This window comes from Molothrus ater, chromosome 1 (genome assembly GCF_012460135.2).
Source record: "Molothrus ater isolate BHLD 08-10-18 breed brown headed cowbird chromosome 1, BPBGC_Mater_1.1, whole genome shotgun sequence".
NCBI lineage: Eukaryota > Metazoa > Chordata > Aves > Passeriformes > Icteridae > Molothrus > Molothrus ater.
The window spans coordinates 145,317,220-145,341,639 of NC_050478.2; the positions used below are offsets into that span (position 1 = coordinate 145,317,220).

Here is a 24,420-nt window from a genome sequence, read left to right on the forward strand (position 1 = left end):
ATTGTTGATGTAGGTGACTGGATCCGTGGTATGGATGGCAGGGGGCTGCAGAGGGCAGCTGTGTTGGGTGTCCTCTCCAGGCATTCCTGGTGGGTGCCAAGGGCAGCTTCCAACCTTCTTCCACCCAGTGCAAGGGAGGACACCAGGTCCCTCCTGGCCATGGAAGCAGATCAGACAATGGTGCAAAGAGAAGGTTTATTGCTCTTCTACTGCAGTCATGTGCAGGGCTGTCTGACATGGACCCTAAATATCCCTGATCCTGGTAATTAGCTACTCTTTAGATTCCCTTTCTTCCTATCTCCGTTTTCTCTCCCTTTACCAGTCTCATTCCCTCTCAAACAAACCAACCACTTCTCTTGGGTACTTTTGTCAAGATACCAGTTTTGCTACATCCCTACCCAAATTTTGTACTTCTGATACCATTTCATGGGTAGTGTCAGATTTGTATAAAATCACCTGTGGGCTGTTATCCCTTGCAAGCTTGTGTTTCCCAAAAGGTCCCAAATGAAGTCTTTCAATTAACTGTAAAAATGACCAGACCTCACAGAATTTCTCCATAAGCATCTGTGAAATCCAGCCATTCCTATGGCACATTTAATTAGTTTTTGTCACTTTATCATGTCATTACTGTGAGGATGACAGAGTGTCGGCATGGGTCAACCAGGGAGGTTGTGGATTCTCCATCTCTGGAGGTATTCCAAAGCCACCTGGACATGGTCCTGGGCAAATGGCTCAAGGTGGCCCTGGTGGAGCAGAGGATGTCTGGGGGTCCTTTCCACACTGAACTGATCCCTGATTGTTGAACCTGTCAATGTCAGAACGTTTTATCCCCTTCTCACAGAGTGTGTCTGAGTGATGCCAATTGTGTGGGCTCTGGGATTCTTTTTTCACCTTCCATCCAAGATACCTTCTGGCACTGGTATTGCAAGGCTAACTGATTGTACTAGTTGCACACAAGGTTTCTCATTTTCTAAAAGCAGCACAAAGTAACTACTGAATATTATTTTAATGAATAAATACAAGTCATGACTTAGAAATCTGAAATTCTACCCATATACATTTCATGGATAAAATGCAGTCACCATAATGTATTGATTATCAGTAACAGTAATTAGATTGTACAAATGCCTAGAGTTCTTCAGTGTGTTTTGCTTTTTGGAGTTCAGTGTTTACCAGCCAAATTATATTCATCCTTTAAGTCCTGAAATATGTTTAAACATGTGAAATATTTTGATCTCTGAACCTTCCTTGCTAGTGCAAATGACCTGATACAAGATCTAAAGAGCACATACATTTGTCCTAAGAGCTGTTTAGAGATTAAATATAAATATGTGTGTGTGTGTGTATGTATAACCTCTCCAGTTCTCTATTTCTCCAAACCTTCATTATTCAAATCTGTGCAAAAAGGTACATGAGAATATTGGATTGAAACTTTCTCAGCTTGAGAGCATAGGTTGCAGAATTTCACACACTCAAACAAGAGTGATTGCTTGGTTTAGAAAGCAATCACAAACAAGGTTCAAAGGAAAGTACTGGAATGGCCTCCCTGGGGAGATGGTGGAGTCACCATCCCTGGATGTGTTAAAAAAAGCCTGGATGTGGCACTGGGTGCCATGGTTTAGTTGAGGTGTTGGGGCATGGGTTGGACTTGATGCTCTTGAAGGTCTCTTCCAACCCAGTCATTCTGTGAATTCTGTGAAAATGCTATGTGCTCTTTTATGACTTAGAAATGGTACATACCAGTAAAAAAAAAAAAAAAAAAAAAAAAAGACATTTTAGAAAACCCTCTAATCCTTAAGTGATTTGATGGAAAGTATAATTACTATTTGACATAACTCTCATCAGACAAGAAATTAGAAAAAATCTCTAACATCCACTGTTACCAATTTGTTCCCTTAGTTTAATTATTTTAAAAGCTGCTATTAATATAAATATTATACATAAATATGTGGCTGACTTCAGAAGTCAAAGTTAAAATATATCCCTGTACACATAAAAGGTCACACCTTTGCAAGCCAACCTTTGCAGTTAGGCACAACATCATCACGTTTTATTTTTCAATTAAAACCCCCTTTGTTCTCTGTTTGTCTGCTTTACTATGAGCAGCTGAATTGCATGTTTGGATATGCCTGAATTCCCATGTCAGGTATAAGTAGGAACTGCTTTTCTCAGTGAATTAAGCCTCTTCTTAATTTTGTGACTATTTTACGACACTGCAGGCCATTGCCAGCAAGTGAATTAAATGCTACTTATAAAGTCAGTGATTTTAATTTTTCTCCTAAAAGATAAGTATGGAGTCACTATAATCAGGTGTTTCTTGGATGCCAGATGTTAGATTCTTTCTTGGGGCTATTGATGTCTGTCCCACTCTCGATGACAATGGATAAGTCTATCTTGGGAAGAAAAATGCTCCTTTTTTCAGTGTACACAGGTTCTGCAAAGACAGTTTCAGCCTTGTGGAGAACACCAGAGTCAGACTCAATTTAAGTTCTTGAGCTGCAGTTAGTTCTTCCCCTTGCAGTCACCTCTGTACAATGGGCGTCGCCCCTGCTGAAGAGTCACCTGCACCACTTGGCTTTTGACTTTGAGTCTATCTCAGTTTATCCTGCTTGTGAACCAGTTCTGGTGCACTGGGGACATTCCCAGCACATGCCATGGCTGGGATAGCACCTTTGAGAAGGTCTTCAGAAGAGGAAATGCAGAAGCACTGCTGGTGTTTGGTCACCAGCTTAGCAGATTGTATTTCCCAGCTGTTGAAGGATGGCAGGACCACAGGATGCTCTGGTTTCTGTCCTAACTCGTCAGTTTGTGGCTCTTTCCTGTTTGTCCTGTATTTAGTTGTCATAGTATCTAGGTGGCAAGGGAAGGGCACTCTTATGTTTGTTCCCTGTGTATATGAGAGATTGGGATTTCTTCTTTCTGGCACTTGCAAAAGAAGCGTTGTCATCCTCAGTTAGGGAGAGGTAGGAAGCGATGCTTTCCCTCAGGCCATAGCTGAGGCAAGAGTCATCTATTGCTGCCAGGGTGCTTTTGGTATCTTCAGTCACCTCCAGCCTTTAAAAGAACAAAATTTTGTTACCATTTCAGCTACTTGGACTGAGCCTCTTGGGATAATATTAGCAGTTGTTAAACCTAATTATGTTATTGTTGTTGTATAAAAACATTTCTGCTTCATAAATCACCAAGCATTTCTGTCGCTTAGCATTTCTCAAAAAAACAGTACAACAGTAATATATAAATATTTTTTGGCACTTGAGAAGGGAGTATCATCTATATTCTCTTCTTAATCTGTAGGAAAAATTGCCTCAATACTGCACAAAATTTTCTTACCTTCATAAGCACATGAATGTTTTGTGAAGAAGAGTAGTGAAGGGAAATTTACCGTTCAAAAATAAAAGGTGCTTTTGTTTCTGAGGGTGGTTGTTTCCCCACCTTCTGAAACCTGACCTACTTTCTCTTGTGGCAGTTGTGATATTAGAAATCTCATGAATTGGGCTGTGTGTCAAGAGAGACACAACAGGAAAGGTTCATTCTTGGACAATGTGTTCATTACACCTGTGCTGCTCCCTGGGTGTGGGAAGAGAGGGGAGCCACTTCTGCCCTGCACATCAGTGGGGATGGATCAGCAGTGGTGGATGTCAATGGGCTTTGTGACACAGCTCTCACTCCTGCCCCTTGGTGAAAGGACTCAGGAGTCCTGGATAGCTGGATAGGAAAAATGATTGAATGCTAACAATCCTTCTTTCAAAGTTAAAAATCTAGATTATCAGTTAGAGAGCTGGGCATTCAGTTTTCATGTGTTAACTTGATGACAGATTGTCCAAGCTTTAAAACTGCTTTTTTTATTTCCTTTAGAAGGAAATAAATAGCTATGTGTTCTGTGTTGCAAGCACAAGTATACACATGGCTGGGAGCAGCCCTGTTGTTTCTGGCAGCCTGTGCTGTATGTGGTACCTGTGAATGTTTCTCCAGTTGAAATTTTTATTCCTCATCACCACAGGAGGAACTGGATTCATCTCGGTGTTGTTGTTAGTGCACTGGGTGAGACAGGGTGTTGTAAGGACACAGCAGAGACCATCAGCAACTTCTGAACAGAAAATGAACACACAGACAGTTAATCTTTGCTTATTGTTTTCTTTCCCTGTTGCATGCTCAAATAAACAGTTTTGTATTCAGCAGCAGCAGTCAAAAATTTTGTGTTCTCAGTGAGGACACAGTAACACAGGCTTAATTTTTCCTTTCTTCATACCTTTGCCTTTTAATTTTTCATTGGTCATATTTCATACAGTACAAGTGAGGAACTGAGATACAGAAAGACAATGTGACTTGCTCAAAGACTAGAAAGAATCTTGTGACAGAGCAGAAAAATAAATCCAGTTTTTCTGAGCCCTCAGTGAGTTCTGTTTTGCTTCCTATTGTCTCAGCCATGCAAACTGAGTGTAAAAAAGATCAGATTGGATTGTGTGCACACCTACTCTTCTGTGGAACATGACTGTGGCGTGAATTGAAGTTCCCATATTACCTTAATCAATGTTTCTGTGCTCTACCCTCTTCTTGCTCCACTAGGAACATCAAAGATATTCTTCTGTCCAAGTAGAGAACATCATGGCTAAATGCTGGTGTTCTACAAATCTGAGTCTTATTTCAGAGTGAGATTTTGTATCTTATGGTGAGGGAAGGAGGAGACCTAAATCTGGCTATGTCTCCTCTTACACCTGTTACTCAAGTAAAAATGGTAGTTGTTGCAAGTTTTGGGTTCTGCCCCAGCCCAGATTTTAGGCTTCGGTTGTTTCCTTCTTTCTAAATCGTGAAAGGTGTCAACTAGCTAACATGTAAATACACATATATCTCTTGTCCAAATTCTTACTCTCTTTATGTCATTGGACTTGAAAATTTCATTTGCTTGAATGTGAATGACTTTTCTCCTCAGTTTATCAGTGTACTCTTTGGCATCATACTTTTTCTTTTGTCTGTGAAATACTTAGGAATGGTGTCTTCACACTTTTAAAATTACAGAGTACCCATTGCTTGTTAAAGCACAGAACCTATTGTTCTCTTGTAACTTTTAGGCAATTTGTTCTTTGCAATTTCCTTCCTCATTTTAGAACACGCTCATTATGATGCATAGTAACTGCAGCCACTCAACTGTGTTGTTTGTCAAGTTACCTTTCTGACACAGGTTAAATTCCCATAAATCTGGAAAGCTGTCATAGAAAAAGTGTCATCCACTGGACTGATATTAATAACAGTGACAGCTGACTCTGCAATTGAGCTAACAGCTTGAGCCTCTTGATATAACCTTTGCTGATAAATTCCTGCCATGCACTTCTGCTAAAGTGATAGGGAAGAAGCTCACAATGTTTCTGAAAATTTTCTACTGCAGATAAGATTATGTGCAGTTCTTTAGTTAGTGGTTCTTTAGGAAAATGTGAATAGAGAGCCTGATGTTGCATGCCCTGAAGCTATCTGTCTGCCTAAATGGCAAATAAATGAATGGCAGACATCTTCATGTTGGTAAACAGGGTCAGCCAGGAGTTGCAATTTGTCTCTGGAACCCAGACCTACAGGTACATGGCTTCTGTACAGCTGAACATTTTTGGATGCTAACACTTTGACTTTAGGTGTGCTCTGAGAGGGTCTGGGCATCCCTGACCTGTGCTGACCTCCAAACTGCATTTGGAAGTTCTTTAGGGAACGCCTAGACCCTGGTGTTTGGCTCAAACTGTGTTACTGACATGGCTATACAATATCCTGCAAAACACCAATACAGACAGAGCCTATCTGGCTTTATCTAGCTGAGTTCTTGCACTGATTTCAGTTATACTGTTAAGGGCTGCATATTTTAATTTAGGATGAAAAATAAAGTAAAATGTATAAACTATTTCCATTGATGTTCTGTGGCAGTATTTACAAGTCTTGGACATAAGCAAAACTTCTTCTTCTGGACCTTTGATGGATAGTTTTACAGTTGCCAGTGGAAAATATGTTTTTTCTACACTTATTTTTACCTGAGTAGTGATTGACAAGGTCTTCAAGGCACTGGAAGGTTTGTCGTGGAGAGATGTAATACCAGTTATTGGGGAGGCGGAAGATCCTGTAATGTTTCACCTGCCTGTGCCTCACTGACAAGGAATATAAGCCTGGAGAGAGAGAAGAAGTAATTACACCAAAGTAGGGCTGCTTGGGTGTCTGTAGCAGAATAGAGTATCTGTAAGATCTGGTGCCATTACTCAAAACATCTCAGAAATAGCTGAAAAAACCTAAGTGGCCGTCTTGTATTTCTTATTATACTTTATAGATATACATAAATATAACATGACCTGAGATTTTGATTGAATTTAATTTCAACCAAATTAAATTCAACCAAATTTCTGGTGTGCTTTTCCTTTATTATTGCTGGCATGGGATCTTTTGAAATGGCATAAAGGAAATAGGCCTTCACAGAGTTGTTTGCCCTCCATTGAATAGGGAGATCAGACTCCCAGGCTGGTACTCTTTTATCTACAGCTTTGAGTAATGCAGTAGCTGAGACCTGGTAATGCAATCATGGCAGGAGATGACCACTTGGATTTTTCTGTTGCTTTGTTTAGAACTGTTCTGCAGCATTTAGTGGCAAGGACTAAATGCCAATCCTAAATTTCTTTGAATTTAGTATAGATATTAAGAAGGTAATTGGCCTGTGGTATGCAAGAGGTCAGTAGAGATGATGTGTTATTCCCTTTTATCTGTAGTATCATGATATTAGAATGTGTTCTGGTGCTTCAGAAAAGGAAGACAGCACGTTGCACATGGGAGATTTGTTCAGCCTGGAGAAGAGCAGACTGAGGGGAGCCCTTATTGCTAATTGTGCTCAGCATCCTCAGCAGGGGCAGCAGAGGGGCAGACACTGATCTCTTGTCTCTGGTGACCAGTGGCAGGACCTGAGGGTTTTTGGGCCCTGGAACTGTCTCCCCAGGGGAGTGGTCACAGCACCAAGCCTGACAGAGTTCAAGAAGGGCTTGGATAATGCTCTCAGGCATTTCAGGTGGGATTCTGGGAGTGGTCCTGTGCAGGGTCAGGGGCAGAACTCAGTGATCCCTGTTGGTCCTTTCCAAGTCAGGACATTCTATGATTCTGTTTCTATGTCCCCATTGAAGAAAATAAAAGTATAAAGTTGGCACAGTATAATTCCCATGTAGCAAAAGAAAGAAAATAAAATTGAAGGCCAGTCAATTTTTAAAATAAATAAAAGACTTCCCTTGTTTACATAGTAAACACTTATCCACCACCCCCTAGTACTTGGTGTGCATTTTACACCTTCTTGAATCAATCCTTTGTGGACAAAGGCAAAATTGTGACTTTTCCTTCATTGAAAGTCCCACTGTCTCATCAGGTTTGCATGCAACCAAAGTAAATAATAGTGTTTAAACAACTGTGTCTTGTTTGTGCTGATTCCTGTGGAACTTTCCATGGCCATCAATAACCCTATTCCCAGTAGGTGACTGGTAAAGGCTGGCACTCTGCACTGGGTGCCTTCACCTTCCCATTATATACCTTTTCTGCTTTTGGAATGTTCCATATGAAGCAGGATATTAATGAATGAATGAAAGAACTGTAAAACTGGTGATGCCTGAGATCAAGAGGGAAAAAAATCTGTATTGTCTCACCTTTCCTAGTTTCACTCTCTCTTATCATGAAGGAGCCGACCTTGGTGTTGGGCAGCTGTAGAAGTTCCTCTGCTTTTTCTCTTCCCAGCCCTTCAAATAACCAGCTGTGAAGCAGGAAAAAACAAATCCTGAAATTTGGACACCAGTGAAACAGTGAGCAGCATGTGGCTGTGAAATTAGCCAGGAAAAGTGACTGCAAAAATTACACTGTGGCTTTCTATAGTTATTCTCTCATCTATATTCAGGCATATTTCCCCAGTTTATGGAGAAAATTTTGCTGGTTTTGAGTTCCATTAACCTTTGTGAGGTTAAGAGAAGAGTAATAAAGTTTGGGAAAAGAAAACTTTTGGAGCTGCTTTGGTCTGTAATGCTGGGGACAGATTCATGTGGTATATTGACGACATCTGTGGCATTAGTTAAATCTCTCTTTTTCATTTAAGCACTTTTGTTAAACCCAAATTGTGTCATAAATAAACCCCAAATAAGTTACAATTATTTTGCTTCTTCTGGGGAACAGTCCAGCCATTTAAGTTAATGGCCTTTGTGGATAAGGGAAAGTGGAATTAGTCCTACAAATTTTCACCATAACTTGATGCAGTGCCGTGTTTTGCCACAGCCAGTGTCTCACTATGCACCTGGGCTTGCTCAGCCATTCTAGACTTATGGAATAGAATGGAATTATATTTTAAAGCTGTTCTCATGTGTTTGATCCTGTCTGCTGTCACTGAAGTTTCAGACAGTGGCTTCTATTGCCCCACATCTGTGCCCTGCCTTTGGGAAAGCATCTCTGTTTCAGGAGTATGTAAAAGCATGTTAAAATTGAAGCACTTGCATAGTTTACAGTGACATTAACAGTTCATATCCTTAAAATTAAACAGGCATTAAAATATTTGCCAGAAAGCTTTTAAGTCTGTGCTTTAATGGCTTTTTGGGGGTTTTTTTGTTGTTGTTTTTTTTTTTTTTTCCCTGAGTGGTGTCTATGGCAACAAGAAATGTCTGAAATTTCCTTAGCTCATCCAGTGAGAAAGTTTACATTCTTGAATGACTTATTAGCATTTCTATTTGTTCTTTTTGGCCTGTTTCCCTGAGCAAACCTAGCTAAAATTTTACTCAATGTAAATATTAAAAATCCATTCTAAATAGGTTCTCCTCATCAATGTCTTTAAGTTAGAGATCAGTCCATGCAACAGATGCATATTAAATATCTTATATGTGATTTGAGGTGGTTATGGCTCTTTCCAGTATTTAAAGGAAGGATTTTCCTTTTCACTTAGTCTGAATGTATAAGTGGATTTGAGGCTCTCAGTTTTCAAAGATGTCTTTTAGACTGTCAATAAATGACATTTCTGTCTGCCAAGTTACTATTGGCATTATTTGAACTATGACTCAGAGTAATCAGAGGAGGATATGTAAAAACGTGGTGATGAAAGGCTATAGAAATGCATTTACTTACCCATGATAAACCTTTGCTACATATTTTCCTGGAATATAATTTTCTCGACCTGTTGTAAGGGAATGGACTCTCCACCAGCCTCCTTCACTGTGTGAAAGCAAGAGAAGGGATATTTTGAGATGTATTTTCAGAGCTTCTCATAATTTGGAAGTTAGTGAAGTTCCACAAATTATCCTGCAACCTTCTGTGTGTACTTCTGAAACTGTGTATTCAGAAAGGAACCCTGTTTGGTTTCATTTAGTGCAGTTCCATTTTTAAACCTACTTGAGAATTAAATGTGGACAGAGAAATAAGCTACTTTGTTCCATTTAAATTACGTAAGTAATAAAATATTTTTCTGCAGTTGAAAGAAGAAGGATAAATACTCAGTGGTTAAACCATGCTGTGCTCTGTCTTCCCACAGCTAGACTTGTACTGGTGTCCAAGATATTCAGTTTACAGCTGAATGTGTTGTGTCTGGACAGCCCTGTAACACCAGGATAGAGGATCTGGGAAGTGGAGCCTGTCTGCTTGGGAACAGGCTGTGAGTCCAACTGAACCTGCTTTGTGGTTTGCTCTTGTCCTTGTCTTCCATGAGCAGCAGAGCAGACTCCAATCAAATAGGCCTTGTAGCTGAAGCTGCAGGCATATGTATTTCCCCCAATATATCTTAAGTCATTGCTGTGATACAGAATTCTGGCTTTTACTCTTGAATCCCTTCAGAAATAAAGGGTACCAAGAATTTTCACAGGGATGCTGCAAAGCTTTAGTTGAAGTGTAAGGATCCTAATGACTATTGAGTTCTTTGCACCTTCACTTTAAGAGTTTGAATCCAAGGAACTGTGTCTTGTGTTTGAATGCTGGTTTTGTGGATGTTCATATAAATGCTCCCAAAATAATGTCTACACTGCAGATCAGAGTCTCAGTGTGTGTCAGAAAAGCTGAGTTGAAATCACTTAGATTAAATGTCATAAGTTAGAGCTTCTGGGACCATGGTCCAGAATGTCTGTGCTGAGGGAAAAAGGGGAAGTTTGGGGTTTGGGTTTCCAGATGAAATGAATTTATCTATAAGAATTTTAGGTTGTTTTGGTCCTTTTTCCCCAGAACTTTCCTAGACAGAACCAAGAATTGCAATATGAAAAAAAAACCAAATCCAAAACTGAGAGATTTGTAATCTCTCTCCTTCCAAACTTTAATATGACTAACCCTGAAAAATCCCTATGATGATTTAAAATCCCAAAGCAGCTCATCTCTCCTGCTGCAGGAGCTACAGAAATTATGTATATTGAGGCAAATCTTGGAGGACATTTGGTTTAACTACTGCCAGCCAAATGCAGTTCATCTGGTAACGAAAGGTGCCTGACCAGTGTGGAGAGTGAGAAACTGTGCCAGTGGTGCTTACATAAATCTGCCAACCCAGAGCAGTCACAAATATCTGTGAGGAATTGCATTTCCCATGGAGGTGCCATATGTCCTGTTCCTGGCAGGATTGCTGGGGCTGATTGCCACTACACATCATTACTTTGGTAGAAGGCTGAAAAGCTGCTGTTATAAAAGCAACTGAAAAGCTGCCGATTGTGCTGACTTCTCTGTGGTGACTCCTCATCACTTGTGCTCTGGTCACAGCTTCTTTTTTACTGTCTTTTAGTTCTTTGAATGATCTTGGAAAAAGAATTACAGCTTATGAGCAGGAAGAGGCTTCAGGTAAGAGGAAGAGGCTGACATCAGCATGTACCCTGTCAGGGGAGAAGAGGTCCTTCATCAGAACACTGTGGTTTGCCTGGAGCTTTGGCTTGTCTTCCGTGAACAAGCTCATGATTCAAAATAAGAAGAGGAAAGTTCCCATCAAGGCTTGCTCTGGATGTAATTTATCCATCAGGAGAAGCCCTTGTTCACTGCACAACAGACAAACAGATCAAAAACTTCTGCTGCCAAAGCCTATTCTTTTAGAAGTTGTTCCTGCAGTAGATTTTACTTTGCAGCACATGTGTACATATAATATGCCACACATATAATTCCCATTGATGTGGGTATAGGCAGTCCTGTGGTGTGTGAGGGCCTGTAGCTGATGAAACCTGAGAGTGAGGCTTAGAGCTGGAATTTCCAAGCTAATGCAGTTTTTGAACCATGTCATGTATGTTCTGCAAACTGCAGCAAGGTTTTACACTACTAGAAGCTGGCAGAGATAATCCCCCTGGTTTAGAGGAGCTCTCCATCAGTGCAAAATTTATCTGATGGTATTGTCTGAGTCTTGGGACCCTTAGGTTCAGGGAGGAAGAGAAAGTACTGTCTCAGCAGGACATTAGTGCAGCCATTCTGGGTCAGACCAAAGGTCCTCTAAGGCCTGTGTCTTGTGGCTGACAAAGGCCACTGCAGCTCATGGAGGCCTGGAGAAGAGTCTGAGAAGCATCAGCCATCCGTGATGCTTCTCTGGAGTACTTTTCTCCTCCAGCCATTTCACTCTCTGGTTGAGAATTTTAAAATTATTTTAGAAGTCCTCCAAGGATTCCTCTGCTATCAATTGTCTGGTCCCCCATTGAATCCATCTGCTTGACCAGCTGCAAAAATGAAACCTTTCAATTCATTTTGAGCAGTGCAAGTAGTAGCTGTGGGGCCAAGAAACTTCCAGGAGGTCACTGTGTGCTGATACAATCTGTGCCTAGAGGAACATCAGGGCTGCTGACTTCCAATTTTTGTACACGTGCTCATTCTTGTGTCTGGCAGTACTGCACTAAGGTTAAGGTCTGAACTAGTTCTCCAAAGCCTGCTTACTTCTGGGGCTCTTAAATTTTTTGAGTGGAACTGGCTGAGAAATCTCTTTTTTCCCTCACTAAGAAAATGCAGAATCAATTAAAAAACAGAAAAAGAATCACCCCCCCCACACTTTTTAAAAGTTTTTTTTTTTTTACATTTGCCTTAAATAGGGATTAAATTCTAAGACTTAATAATAATGGAGTTTTTAGATTAAAAAGGATGAGAGAGAAAATGACAGACATACTTGACATAAAGAAATTCAGAGTGATTTTCCTTTTCTATGTGATTCAAACTATTTTGGCTCTTACTCAGTTTTCCATTACATTTGGGGAATACTTTCTCATAATTATTTTTCAAAGCAGAATTGTTCTGAGTCTTATTATAGAATAGAGTCTGAATCCAGCTTGAGAAACCTAAGAGAAATATATAGATCAAAGGACAATATGTAATCCCAAATCCTTAAACTACATGGAAATTTACACTATGGCTAAGCATCCTTCCCTGAAAATTCTGAATTCAGTTCATTTTGCTGAATTGCATCCAGTTTGGGCCAGGTGCATAAAACAGAGCTTTGCTTCAGTTGTAATAAAGCTAACTTAAAAATAAATTGATCAACTTACTCTGATAGCACCCGTAGTTTTTCCCCTACATGAAATATCGGTTGGCTTATGTCTGCTGAAGGATAGTCATAGAGAACAGCAAGGAAGTCACTTTCCTGACCTGTGGAAGAAGAAAGAAAAGATCACTTAAACCAAAGGTAGGGCTCTGAGACAAAAATGGATTTTTCTTTAAGTATGATAGATTTTATGTAATAGGTCAAATGGGGGGAAAAAATCTCTGAAATATCAATTAATAAACATCATGAGCTAAAGAAGAACCTATAGATTTATAAGAGGACTTTGAAGATACTAGAAATGAAAAGTCATATGGTTAATTGTAAGCAATTAAATTTAGACCACTTTTTCTAGCAATTACCATATTTAAAGGACATATTCAGCTTAAAACTAAAAAATTAGTAATTATTTATAGTATTAGGAAGTAACCCAGTTTGATTAATGCCACTGTCTCTAATTGCCTCCAGCTACAGTTTTGTAGCATTAAATTTAAGAAAAGGAAGATGCATGTTCAATTGTTTCATAATTTTACACCACTGATACTTTTCAATGGTAGTTTAGATCAGGGTCAATGAGAGTGTGGCCATTATTGCCCATTTCCATCACTTTTTAAAAGAGCTTAATGATCAGCCAGTGCACTTTTTTCTCAGCATTGCATGGAGACTATGCAAGAGCTTCAGTGACAGAAAACAGGCACAGGGGTGTTTAAGCTGAAACCATTGTAAAATGATAATTTGCAGAGCTGAGGTCAGCAAAGAGATGAGAAGACCTTTTACATCAGCTGGGATGAATCTGGGACTTGCACCCTGTGTAGGACATGCTGAGTCTTCTGGGTTTCTGAGGGGTAGAGCACTGTACTCAAGACTGAGATCATCAAACATGAAATGCTCCTCATCCTGCTGAAGTCTGTGGTGCCCAGTAAATGCTGACAGCTGGGAGGTTCAGAAATGTGTCATGCGGGGTGTTTTGAGCTCTTTGTCACAAGTCCTGGCAAGAGGGATTGTGCCATTCACTGCCTGCATTTCTCCTGGAAGCAGTTTCCCTCTCTGCACGTCTCAGTACCCTCCATGATCTCACAGGGAGACAGAGCTTCCCTCTGCCTCCACCAGGATCAGCACCCTGGTCCTTAGGAACACCATCTAGCACTACAGTTGCAGAGGTTGTTTGATCTCCATACTTCCCATTCTGTGCAGCCCAACATGTGCAAAAATGGGTGTGAGTTCAGGGTAGGAAAGAAAGAAATTAGAAAGAGAGAGAGAAACACTTCTGTATCTTGTTAGTTTTTTCTCATTTAATATAGATTTGTTGCCAACTTCTCTTTAAGGAAGACATCTTTTGAGGGAAACCTAGGTGCAACACTCTGAATGAATGCTCTGTGTTTTTAGCTATGTGTCTCAGGGCCTTAGAAGCAACTCATAAAGATAACTGTAAAAGGCTGAAAGAAACATGAAGGAAAGAAACACAACAGGTTACCCAGAGAAGTTATGGATGCCCCATCCCTGGAAGTGTTCAAGGCCAGGTTGGATGGGGTCTGAGCAACTTGATCTAGTGGATGACATCCCTGCCCATGGCAGTGAGAATGGTATTAGATGATCTTTAAGATCCCTTCCAACCTAAACCATTCTATGATTATTTTAAGAGTGCGTTTAATATTGATATTAATAATGTTTAATATTATTTTCTTAGTTGTTTAGTGTCACTGACTTAAACAGGACTAGTCCAGTACAGCCAACCACTGTGATTAGTCTAATATAACTTATTATACACTTAGTTCAACCCTATTGAAGAAATTCTGTGCTAAGCCTTTGATGGCTGCCTTGTTCTGCACAGAAAACCTAGTGGCACCTTCCTGTCTCTGAAGCTACTTAGTACCTGAGACTAATGACACCTAAGTACTGGCACTGAGTCTTTTTTGACAAAACAAAATCTTTACCCTACTAGAAGAATATGAGCCAGAAGATACATTTTAAAAATAGCAAAATGAGGATAAAGTGCCACCACTTCATTTCTCGTTGCAGGTTATAAAACATCATGTAATGCTACATTGAATATAATTATTTTAGCTTAATGCCTTTAGCAATCCTTTTAAAAAAAATGATGTTATTTATTTATAAATATTCTGCTTCCATAGTGAAAGAGTGGAAAACAAGTGCTTTTCTGCTCTCCTTCCTTATGCACTGTCATTTGCATCTCATTATATACTGTGGGGAAGGTGACTTTTTGTCTACTCTAGCAAGACCTGTCTTACTTTGCTTACACTTTCATATTTATATTAATTTTTGTTTCAATTTTGCATGTAATTTTTAGTTTTGAATAGGAAGGAATATATCAGAGTGTTATTTTCCACATCCATGCAAATGTTACCTCTTGAATTACATAAAGTTATATTAAAGTGAAAGGAAAGGAGTGAGCCCCCTCCTTCTTTTCGTTTTGATTGGTATTAAAGTCAAACCTCACTGGGTTTTTTGGTCATGCAAAATGCTCCACCACACTGTACAACATTTCACAGAACCCATATCAGCTCCTTACAAACACAAAAGCCTGGAAACAGGAACGAAACAAATTACACGCTTTCTCCACTCCTAAATTTCATAGTGATCTAAAAGATTTCATCTGATGAACTCCCCACACTTTCAAGATGTAAAAGAAAAAAGATTTGCCTGAGTTTATCTAACACAAACTCTCCTCCACAGGGCAAGTGTAGGTTACATCTGAAATGGAACAACCCAAAAGTTAGAGTGGAAAGATCGAAGCACAATCGTTTCCACTGCATAAGGTGTTAATTCTGGGTGGTTTTTTTAGGAATAGGAAATGAATGTGAAATACATGCTAATTTTAGATGTCTTCACACCCACATGTCTTGCAAAGTGTGAGACTGAATATTGTATCCTTCAAATTATTCATTGGGAAGGGAGAATGAAGCATTATTAAAGAGTAGGCAGAGCATAGACAGAGCATCCAGATCCAGGTCATTGCCCTCAAAAATCTGCTGTGCTAGGCACTGATGTGGTCCATGTCTGGAGTGGGAATGAACTCTTTGGAGTTCGGCTCCATGCATCATCCAGCTTTACTGGCCAGCAGAAATATTATGATTTATGGAAGGGGGTGCACCAGAGAGGGTGAAGGAAGGCACTCATCTGGGAAACTGCAGCACCACAAGGTGTGCCTGCAGAGTCACACTTTGGTACCCAAGCTAGATCTAAACCAGCCAGCTTGGGAACTGAGATTTGTGTAGGTGCAGCCCAAAAGGATTAACCCTTGATTCAGGGTCCCAAAGGAGGACAGAGAGAGGCTCACAACCCTTGATGACCCGATGACCCCTTGCTGCTCTGCTCACTCTGTCATCAGTCCCTGGGTTGTGCCAGGAATGCCTGGCAGTATGCGGGCAGATAGGGTGCAGTTATTTTGGGCTCCAAATCCTCCATGGGAAATGCAGCTTATACACTGTTCCCTTTCTCAGGGTCAAGACTGGCACACTGGTGCTGAGGAAAGCACAAGGTTTTGCTTTCAGAGCACAAGGGGCTCATAGGGGTCTGATGAACACTGCAGACCAAGTCTGCAGGCTGCAGTTATCTATTTTCTTCCCCCTTTTTGTTGGAAACTCTTTCATTCTTTCTCTTCTGTTTCAGTCCTTCATTTTATTCAGTCTCCCTGAAATGAGCCTGTGTCAAACCTACTTCTCCTAATAACTATTTCAACTATTGACAGTCCATGGATTGGATCCTCCACCTCAGTTAAATCAAGTCTGTTCCTGGCGTGGTGGAAATCTATGTTTTGTGATGTGATTTGGAGTTTGATCTACTCAGGAAGGGAAACAGATACAAACTCACTGGATGAACCCCAACACACACTTTGGTACCAGGTTCATTTTTAGAAGTCTTTTTACATTGGATTTGGATGACAGTACTGATGTTTGTATCCCAACTTTCATTAGCAACATCTAAGCCATTATAAAAGATACTGGTCTGATCCAGACTAAGAGATGGATGGATCCAAAGAGCTATTCAGGCTGATAAATCCTGGAATCAGGGAATAGTTTGATTTAGAATGGACGTTCAAAGGTTATCTAGTCCAACCCTCTGAAGTGAGTGGAGACACCTTCAACTGGATCAAGTTGCTCAGGGCTCCAACCATCCTGACCTTGAAAGTTCCTGGAGATGGGGCATCTACAACCGTTGTGGGCAACCTGGTCTAGTATTGTACCAGCCCTATTATAAGATTTGTTTCCTTATATCTAGTCTAAATCTATCCTATCTTAGCTTAAAACCTTTATCCTCTGTTGTATCAAAGGAGGCCCTACTGAAAAGTCCATCCCCATCTTTCTTATAAACCCTCTTTAAATGCTGAGAACTGCAAAAAGGTTTCCTGGAACCTTATCTTCTCTAGGCTGAATAACCCCAACCCTCTCAACCTTTTCTCATAGGAGAGGTGTTCCGTCACTGGTCATTTTTGTGACAACCCCCTTGCCTTTGGATGATTAAACATAAGTATCTGGTGCAATTTCCGCTGTGAGAGTGTCTGAAACATCCCTCCAGCCTTGGCAGTTGCCACTGCAGCTACAGGAGATTTGTTCTCTCCCAGGTGATAGCGGGAGGTCAGGTAGGACTAACAGCACCCCTTTCTAGATGTGCTAGATGTGTAGGAAAGTTGAAGTAGACCGAGTCCTGAATTCCTAAATAGATATTTCCCTATTGTAATGACTGTGCTATCAATGTTTGCAGAGGTGTGTTTTAGGGATATGTTATATTTCCATCTTAGAAAGGGTTGCAGTTATTTTTAGCTCTGCTAAATCCCGACTTTTATCACATGCGGGGCCAGGACAAACTTGGTGACAGCTATGGCCTGCTCATCACCAAGGTCCTGTTTGAGTGAATGCATGTCTCTGTTTTGGTGTTCATATGTGGTATTTGTGTCAACAGTTGTTGGGAATATCAGCATAAGGCACTTTTCTTCACAAGAAAAACCCCAAAAAACAACAAAAAAAATTAGCAATTTGCTGAGTAGTTTTTGGTCTCCGCTATGCTCTATGTTAGGACCTAGGGCTGCAAGGCTGCCCATCTCAGTGAATTGAGTTCCTAACCATACTAAGAGCAGGGCTGGGTTTCCTTGCAGCAAAAATCAAACCAGGCTGATTCCCTATCCTTATAATAATGAGCAGCCCAGTCAGAAAATCTTTGATGGAAAAAACCCAAAATCACAACACAACAAAACACAAACAAATAAACAAATAAACCTACTTAAAAAACCCACCTCAAACCCAAAGGAAAAAAACCAAAACTGCTTTCTCCTCTTCAGCTTTGGGGAATGATTTCTTGCAGCTCTAGTGCCAGCTGCCTGTATTAGTGCACCAGGAGGGCTGAGGCACTACTAGTTCTCCACCTACTCACTCACTCGCTCACCCACTCACTCACAGTTTGTAGTAGCTGATCACCAAATCCCTCTTCCTTTCCCCCTCCAGTGCATGACCTCTACCAGCCTACAGAAGTGGAAGGGAGGGATTTGCAACCTGATTTATTCACATGTGGATGCAGAGGGCAGATGTGGTATATTTTTCTTTGGCAGCTGGCCCTGTGAAACTTGTATTCCTCTCTAGCCTTTATGGAAAAATCTGGTGACAGGCTGGCTGTGTGCTACTTTTAATGCAATTGTCTGACAGTGGATGGACATAAGGTTCAACGCAATACATCATTAAAATTTTAACTTTAAATGAAGGAACCCCAAATTTCAAGGATAAATTAGTATAAAATATCACATGCAATTATGTCAAAACACAGCATTCCTGGTTTCTGACGTGGTGTTTCAGTGCTTTCTGATTTGGAAGGAACATCTTTCAAGGAGCACCAGCAAATAATATGTTTAACATTTGGAGTTTTTAATTAAAGTGCTTCTTGGAAAATGAGCTAAAACGTAGCTAAATATAAGCACTGTCTGGTGGATGCCCTCCTTCTGCCACAGCAGCCATGCACTTGCCTGCTCCTGTCAGGCGGGTGAGGAGCGACACATGGCTGAGTCTGTCGCGTACCGTGAGCGGCTTTTTCTCCCGAAGGAGTGAAATGAGTGAAATGAGTTCTTACCCGTTTGGCTCAGCGTGTTTGTTTCCTCAGATGCTCTTGGAGTTTTCACAGTGTTTCCCATTGTGCCTGCTAATTCCGTCGGAGTTCTTCAGAACTAAATCAAAGCAGACATTGAAATTTAACATCACAATAACACCTGCTGTTCCAGCAGATGAGAAATGACCTCGTTTGGGCGTCTCCAATTTCATACAGTTTTTCTTTTGAGAACTCTGGTGTCAAATTCATGCGCGAGTTTTACATACTTGCTAAACTCTCACCACTTTGGTGCTTTTATCAGGGGAATAGCAGAAAACCACAGCTAGGGAAGTTGCTAAGAAGAACATGATGTAGTAAAAGTTTCCATTACCAGTACCTCAGCACAATAGGAAGTAGCAGCAGAGCTGTGCCCATATGGGCATTTCATATAAAAAATGTTTTTTTCAGCATTTAGGGTTCTGAGGCTATGAAGGATCTAATTAGACTGATGTTCCTGGTTTTCAGCACTGTGTGTATATTTTGCTGGTTTACTACTGATCACAAAAAACACAGCTTGGTAGGTTTGGGCTTTTTTCTGATGCAATTGTGCCCTCAGCAAGTGTGGGCAACTTTTTTTTAAGTAACACCTTGCCTAAAATATGTTTGATTTCAAATCAGTCCTTCTGCATAAAGCCAGCCAGTGAAAATTCTTCAGATACCTGTATTAAAAAGTTTTGGTGGATATACAAGAAACAGTATCAGACAATTGTGGAACTAAATAGTGTGAGAGGAGCAGTTCCTTCTCATAGCTTTGCTGCAGCCATCCTAATTATCTCTGAGAGAGTACAGAGAGATAAATATTTTGAATGTGGAAAGTGTATCATGCTATGGTATATTTTCAGAGGCAGAAGACAAAAAGCTATATCTATTTAAAAACTGTTCATTAAAGAAAAATAACACCACCAGCTGATGGGTAATTTGTTTTAAAAAGTGTATTTATGTCTATTGCCCTGTGAAAATGATAACAGGAGCTCTAGCAGCATTGTGTGAGTATTCTGCATCTTGTGGCCTTTTCTAGCTTAAATATTTCAATGATTACTGACTTTGGTGCACTGCTCTTCACTTACACTTGCTAGAGCTTGATGAGGGTCAGTGAAATGGAGAGACATCCAACCTGAGAAGTAGAACCACGGACATCAGCAAGACTTTATTGCTAATTGTCTTTCAGAATTAGATTGGCAGAATTTCAGTATGTTGATTAATACAGTAAATTTTTAACATCTCACAGACAGTTTAGGAAGACAGAATTTTATCCTACAGAATAAAATGCCATTCAAAGGAAAGAAAATTCATCCCTTACCAAATGCAAGGAGCTCAGTGCTAGAACAGATGGTAGTGCACAGTTTGACTCCACCTCATCTGCTTTCCAAGCTTCTTAGTGCTGTTCCCAAAGGCTCTTGGCTAGAATTCTCTATTTCACTGGCCAAATGGAACATTACCCCTTTGCTTTATGCACTCAGAACTGGCTTGTGGCACATCTGGAGGGTGCAGCTGTGCCAGAGTCTTTCTGACAAGCATCTGAAACCTACTTTCACAAGAACAAAAATGTGTGGCCTGATAGGAGAAGTCTAGAAGCTGAATAAAACAGCATCCTTAAATTTAAATAAACTACTTGCGTATTCATGTTTTAAAAATAGGTCTCTTTATAGAAAACAAAACAAAAAATCTTTCTCCATGTAAATGCACTTAAATTTCTAAACCTGAAACCGGAATTCACTTTGTCAGGCAATGTCTCCTTTCAAGATCATAATTTTCTGATCTAATTATGGGTATTTTTCTGCAAGACCCAACTTAATTTGTTAAATACTTTTCTTACTTGTAGCCCATAAAGAACAAGAGGTAAACCCATAGGAGTAGTGCAGCCAGTATTTTGGCTACAGATATTATAGATGTTCATGGCTCATCTTCAAATTAGCCAGAAAAATTACTGGGCACAGCAATAAAGAGCTCAACAGGGCTGAAAATGTCAGCCAAGAGAGTGAGATAAATACCTGGGCTGATAAACTCTGCTGAGCTCTGTACTCTGGTAGATGCATTTTTGCAGTAATTTAAAAGGGGGTCTCAAATCTTGCTCGGTGTATAGAATCTAAGCTGCAGTTACTGAAAATGTTGACAATTCCAGGTAGATGGCAAGAATAACAGCATAAACATCTGATGTCCATCTATCATTTTGACATATGCAATTGATATTTAGATGATAACAGCTTGAATTTTGTGTCCCAAAAGTCTGGGAAAAAAAAAAAAAAGAGTCCTACCTCTAAGTACCATTTTATGCTGGGTTTTGTTATTTGAGGGCTTGGAGAGCAAGTCATCCTACAAGTGTCAGGCTTCTGACCAGTGGCCTTTTTCCTCCTCCTAATTTCAGGTATGCCTGAATAATTTTGGAAACTGATATGTAGTATTTCTGTGTGGTGGAAAGACTTCTGAAAATTTTACTTCAGGCTTTCAATCTTTCTAAAAGCACAGCACATTTTACCAAGGCACTTAGATTTTTCTAGAGGGTGTTTAAGGATCTAAACTCTACATGCTGCTTTAGAAATATCTGAAGTGTTTCTGCAGGGTTGCTTATACATCATTTGCAATTAAACCACTGAGGCATTATATACTGGACAACAGGGAAGTTCCTACTTTGTATTTTTGCAGAGCACAGCCTGGTTCCCTTCTGCCATACCAGGCATTGTTGTTCTCAGAGTACCTCTGGTCATCAGGGCACAATGTGCAGCTCCTTGCTGCTGCCTTAGATGTGGGATAATCTGGCTTGTGGAAAATGCAAAGGTTACAAAGTGCTTTCAGTGCAGTGAGGAGCAGTGACGTCTCGGGCTGTGCCATCATTAACGCGGCACTTTGCTGTTTCTCATTGCATTTTCCATGCTCTCTTACTGTCACTACCACTGGTAGCATAAAGTCCTGAAAGGCACAGAGAGTTCAAGATGCTCTCCGATTCAGAGCAGAATTGCTCAGTGAAAATTAAAAAATTAAAAGCTCTGACTCTTGTTGTTAATTCACTTAGCCAAAGTGACTAAAAGGAAAATGAGACATCAGATTAGGTTTTACTATAAGGCCATTTGTCATTAGGTACATGGGCAGAGTAAAGGTTCCTATAGTCCAGTCAAAGGTAGTTGAGTCAATGTTCTGAGGTATGACTCAACCTTCAGATGTTGAAAATGGGACATGGAAGTTTTTTTTGAAATAGGGAGGCAAAAAGTGTTTCTACTTGTTCGCTGGCAATGGCATATCACTAGATTAAGAATGTACAAAGTAGTATCACCGTTTCTAGAGTAAGAATGTACAAATTAATCATATTTCTAAAACAATGGTGTGCTTTGCTCTCAAGTGAGTGATAGAACTTGATGGCTTAAGTAGCTTGTGCTTCTATCAGGTTGTTGTCAGCACAATACAAATTCATTCCATCGCTGCATGATAAATTCTTTGTGGTTTTCTGAAATTTTGAGACACTCTGCAAAGCCAGACTTACTGGAAGCTTTAAAAATGTCATGAACCAATTCTTTTCATTGAAATCGATAGAAGAACAGTAATAGTTTTATAGATTATAATCTTCTGAAATAGCAAATTTGCTAGAGCCACTGCATCTCACTTGACCTTATTGAATCATAGAATAATTTTGGTTGGAAGGGAGACTTAAAGACCACCTAGTCCAACCCTTCCCTCCATGGACAGGGACATTTGCAACTAGATCAGGTTGCTCAGAGCCCTGTCCAACCTGGCTTTGAATGTTTACAAGGATGGGGCATCTACCATGTCTCTGGGCAACCTGTGTTTCACCGTCCTCATTGTAAAAACTTTGTTCCTTATATCTAAACTTGATGACAGAGTTTGGGGTACAAGTAGAAGTGCCATCCTTCCATCACAGGAGCAGATAATTATGTCAGATCCAAAGGAAATAATTTACTGAGGGTGATGTAGGAAGAACTAAAGAGAAATGATAGACTCTAAACTCACTGTGTCTTATCTACCCCAAGCCCGCTGGGCTGCTGGGAACCAAAATCTACCTGCAGCTCGCCTGCTCACCAGCCACCTCCTCAGGCTTGCATGAAAATTTGGTTTTAATTGTTAAGATCACATTTGCACTGTTCCAAGTCTGGTCCTTCCTCCTCTCCCCTTTCCACTTGTGCACATTGTGTCAGGGAGGGGTGGTCACAGGGCTGTTTGCACACACAGCTGTTAGGGCTTAGGGATCGTTGCTGCCAAAAGGAACGTGAGGAAATATCTGCAGTCCCAGACCTGCTTTGTGCCCTATTTATCAGAACTCTCAGCAGATATGAATTCTTCACCTGTCAAGACTGGAATCCCACTGACCTACATCGTGTGAGTCCAAAACCTGTGGTACAATTTTCCCCTTCCGTTCCTGTGTGCAGCACATGTAGCAATAACTTCCTCTTGCAGAATTTGTTCTCTGAGAAAATGTGTTTCTGCATCAGTTAAATAGCATGGAACATATGAAATTCTGCTCCTTGGTGAGAACTTTGAAAAAGTTATATTTAATATGATTGAGAATTAGTTAATATAAGAAATGAAAGTAATAAGAGGAATAAAAAGGCAAGATAAGCGCATGAATAAAGCCCTCCTACAAGGAATACCATAGACTAGTAAAATTAGAACATTTATCATTCCTGAGATGCTATACTGTATTTTATTTTTGTTTCCTGATATTCACATCTATATTGCCAAGGTCTTAAAATTTAATTCTCAATAAAGTTCACAGGTAATGTCTGAATCTCATTTAGCTTGAAAATGAAAGCACTGGCATCCTGTTATTTTTCATTTGTGGAAAGAAAAAGCAAAACAACTTAGATTTCAGAAACTGTATAAATTTTTTGGTGTATTTCCCTTAATTTATCATTAATCAAAATGAACATCCTTCCAGCTTTGAGGCAGTTTTACCTTTGCACTTAGAAAGAATAACATAATACTCTCAGCAAAGTAATTCAGAGACACATGCAAACCTGAAACAACACAGAAATACTGCACTATCCACACTTCTAAGACTTTGAATAAAAAGCCCACTAATCTGTAGGCTCCTATTTTGGTTACAGTGAAATGCAGTTTGCTTTAGCATAAGGTTTTGAGCATCTGTCTTACTCTTAGGTTTCAGTAGAAATACTCCTTGTCCTGTCTATCTTTAGTACCACTCCTTATGAAAAGGATCAAGGCAGACTCTTCTATTTCTGCCTTTGGTGGTACTTGAAATCCCCGGTCTGAATCCTGTCATTGTTAATGAAATAGAACACCCTTGTATATAAATAAAATGGAAACATTTGGTCTCGTACGCAGCTAATGTAAAATATATCACAGCAGTGATTACCTTTAAATGCTGGGCATGGCATTCCAGGTTGCAGTATTCCTGAGAAAAGCCGTAGTCATAGCACTGCTCTCAGGCTGCCAGCAAGGTTTAGCTGATCAAGTGGAGGAGCAGCCGGTCGAATGAGAGTGTTGTGAAGTTCACGCTGTCATGTAGAGCAGCATTTGCCAAACAGGCCACATACTTCCTCTCTGAGAAATAAGGAAGGCTCAAAGTGTTTGCAACAGATGAGGTTCCTGTTGCAAGTCACTACTGAAGGCACACTTTATCTATGGGCTGAGAAAAACAGGGAGGTTTTCAATGTATTGCATCAGGGCTGGTTTCAGTAGATATAAAAAATGAGAGAAATAACCCAGTTTGCATTACTTACACAAAAAGAGTTTATTTTCTCTTCTTCTTCTTCTGAATTTATTTATCCAGTAATGCTCATTTCCCAACTGTTTTCTTTTATGCAGTTTTACTATTTTTTTCTGACAGACAGGAAGAGGCACAAAACATTTTTTTCTCTCTTATTGAATCTGAATAGGAATGCAGCCTTTGCTTTATGCTTTACTCTGTACACCAA

The 24,420-nt window shown here is 40.1% G+C and overlaps 2 protein-coding genes across 2 annotated transcripts in view; one reads left to right on the forward strand and one right to left on the reverse strand.

Moving 5' to 3' along the window:
• The window catches only part of TG (thyroglobulin), a 149,302-nt gene that overhangs the window by 88,057 nt on the left and 36,825 nt on the right, over positions 1-24,420 (forward strand).
• Positions 1,880-24,066, reverse strand: SLA (Src like adaptor). The gene is made up of 8 exons (XM_036378928.1): positions 23,859-24,066; positions 18,521-18,614; positions 12,453-12,552; positions 9,100-9,186; positions 7,647-7,750; positions 6,009-6,140; positions 3,955-4,087; positions 1,880-3,054 (listed from the first exon to the last, which is right to left on the reverse strand). The coding sequence occupies exons 2-8, from the start codon at positions 18,579-18,581 to the stop codon at positions 2,835-2,837; spliced, it is 837 nt and encodes a 278-aa protein (XP_036234821.1). The 5' UTR covers positions 18,582-18,614; positions 23,859-24,066; the 3' UTR covers positions 1,880-2,834.

What these genes read in the sequence shown, in the direction of transcription:
- SLA (XM_036378928.1), bottom strand. Translation starts at nt 18,581, where the DNA reads ATGGGAAACACTGTGAAAACTCCAAGAGCATCTGAGGAAACAAACACG. An exon ending in AGAGAGTGAAACTAGGAAAG is followed by an intron (nt 6,141 to 7,646) that starts GTGAGACAATAC and finishes CTCTCTCTCCAG; the next exon opens with GCTTATATTCCTTGTCAGTG. An exon ending in CCTTGTCAATCACTACTCAG is followed by an intron (nt 4,088 to 6,008) that starts GTAAAAATAAGT and finishes TTTTCTGTTCAG; the next exon opens with AAGTTGCTGATGGTCTCTGC.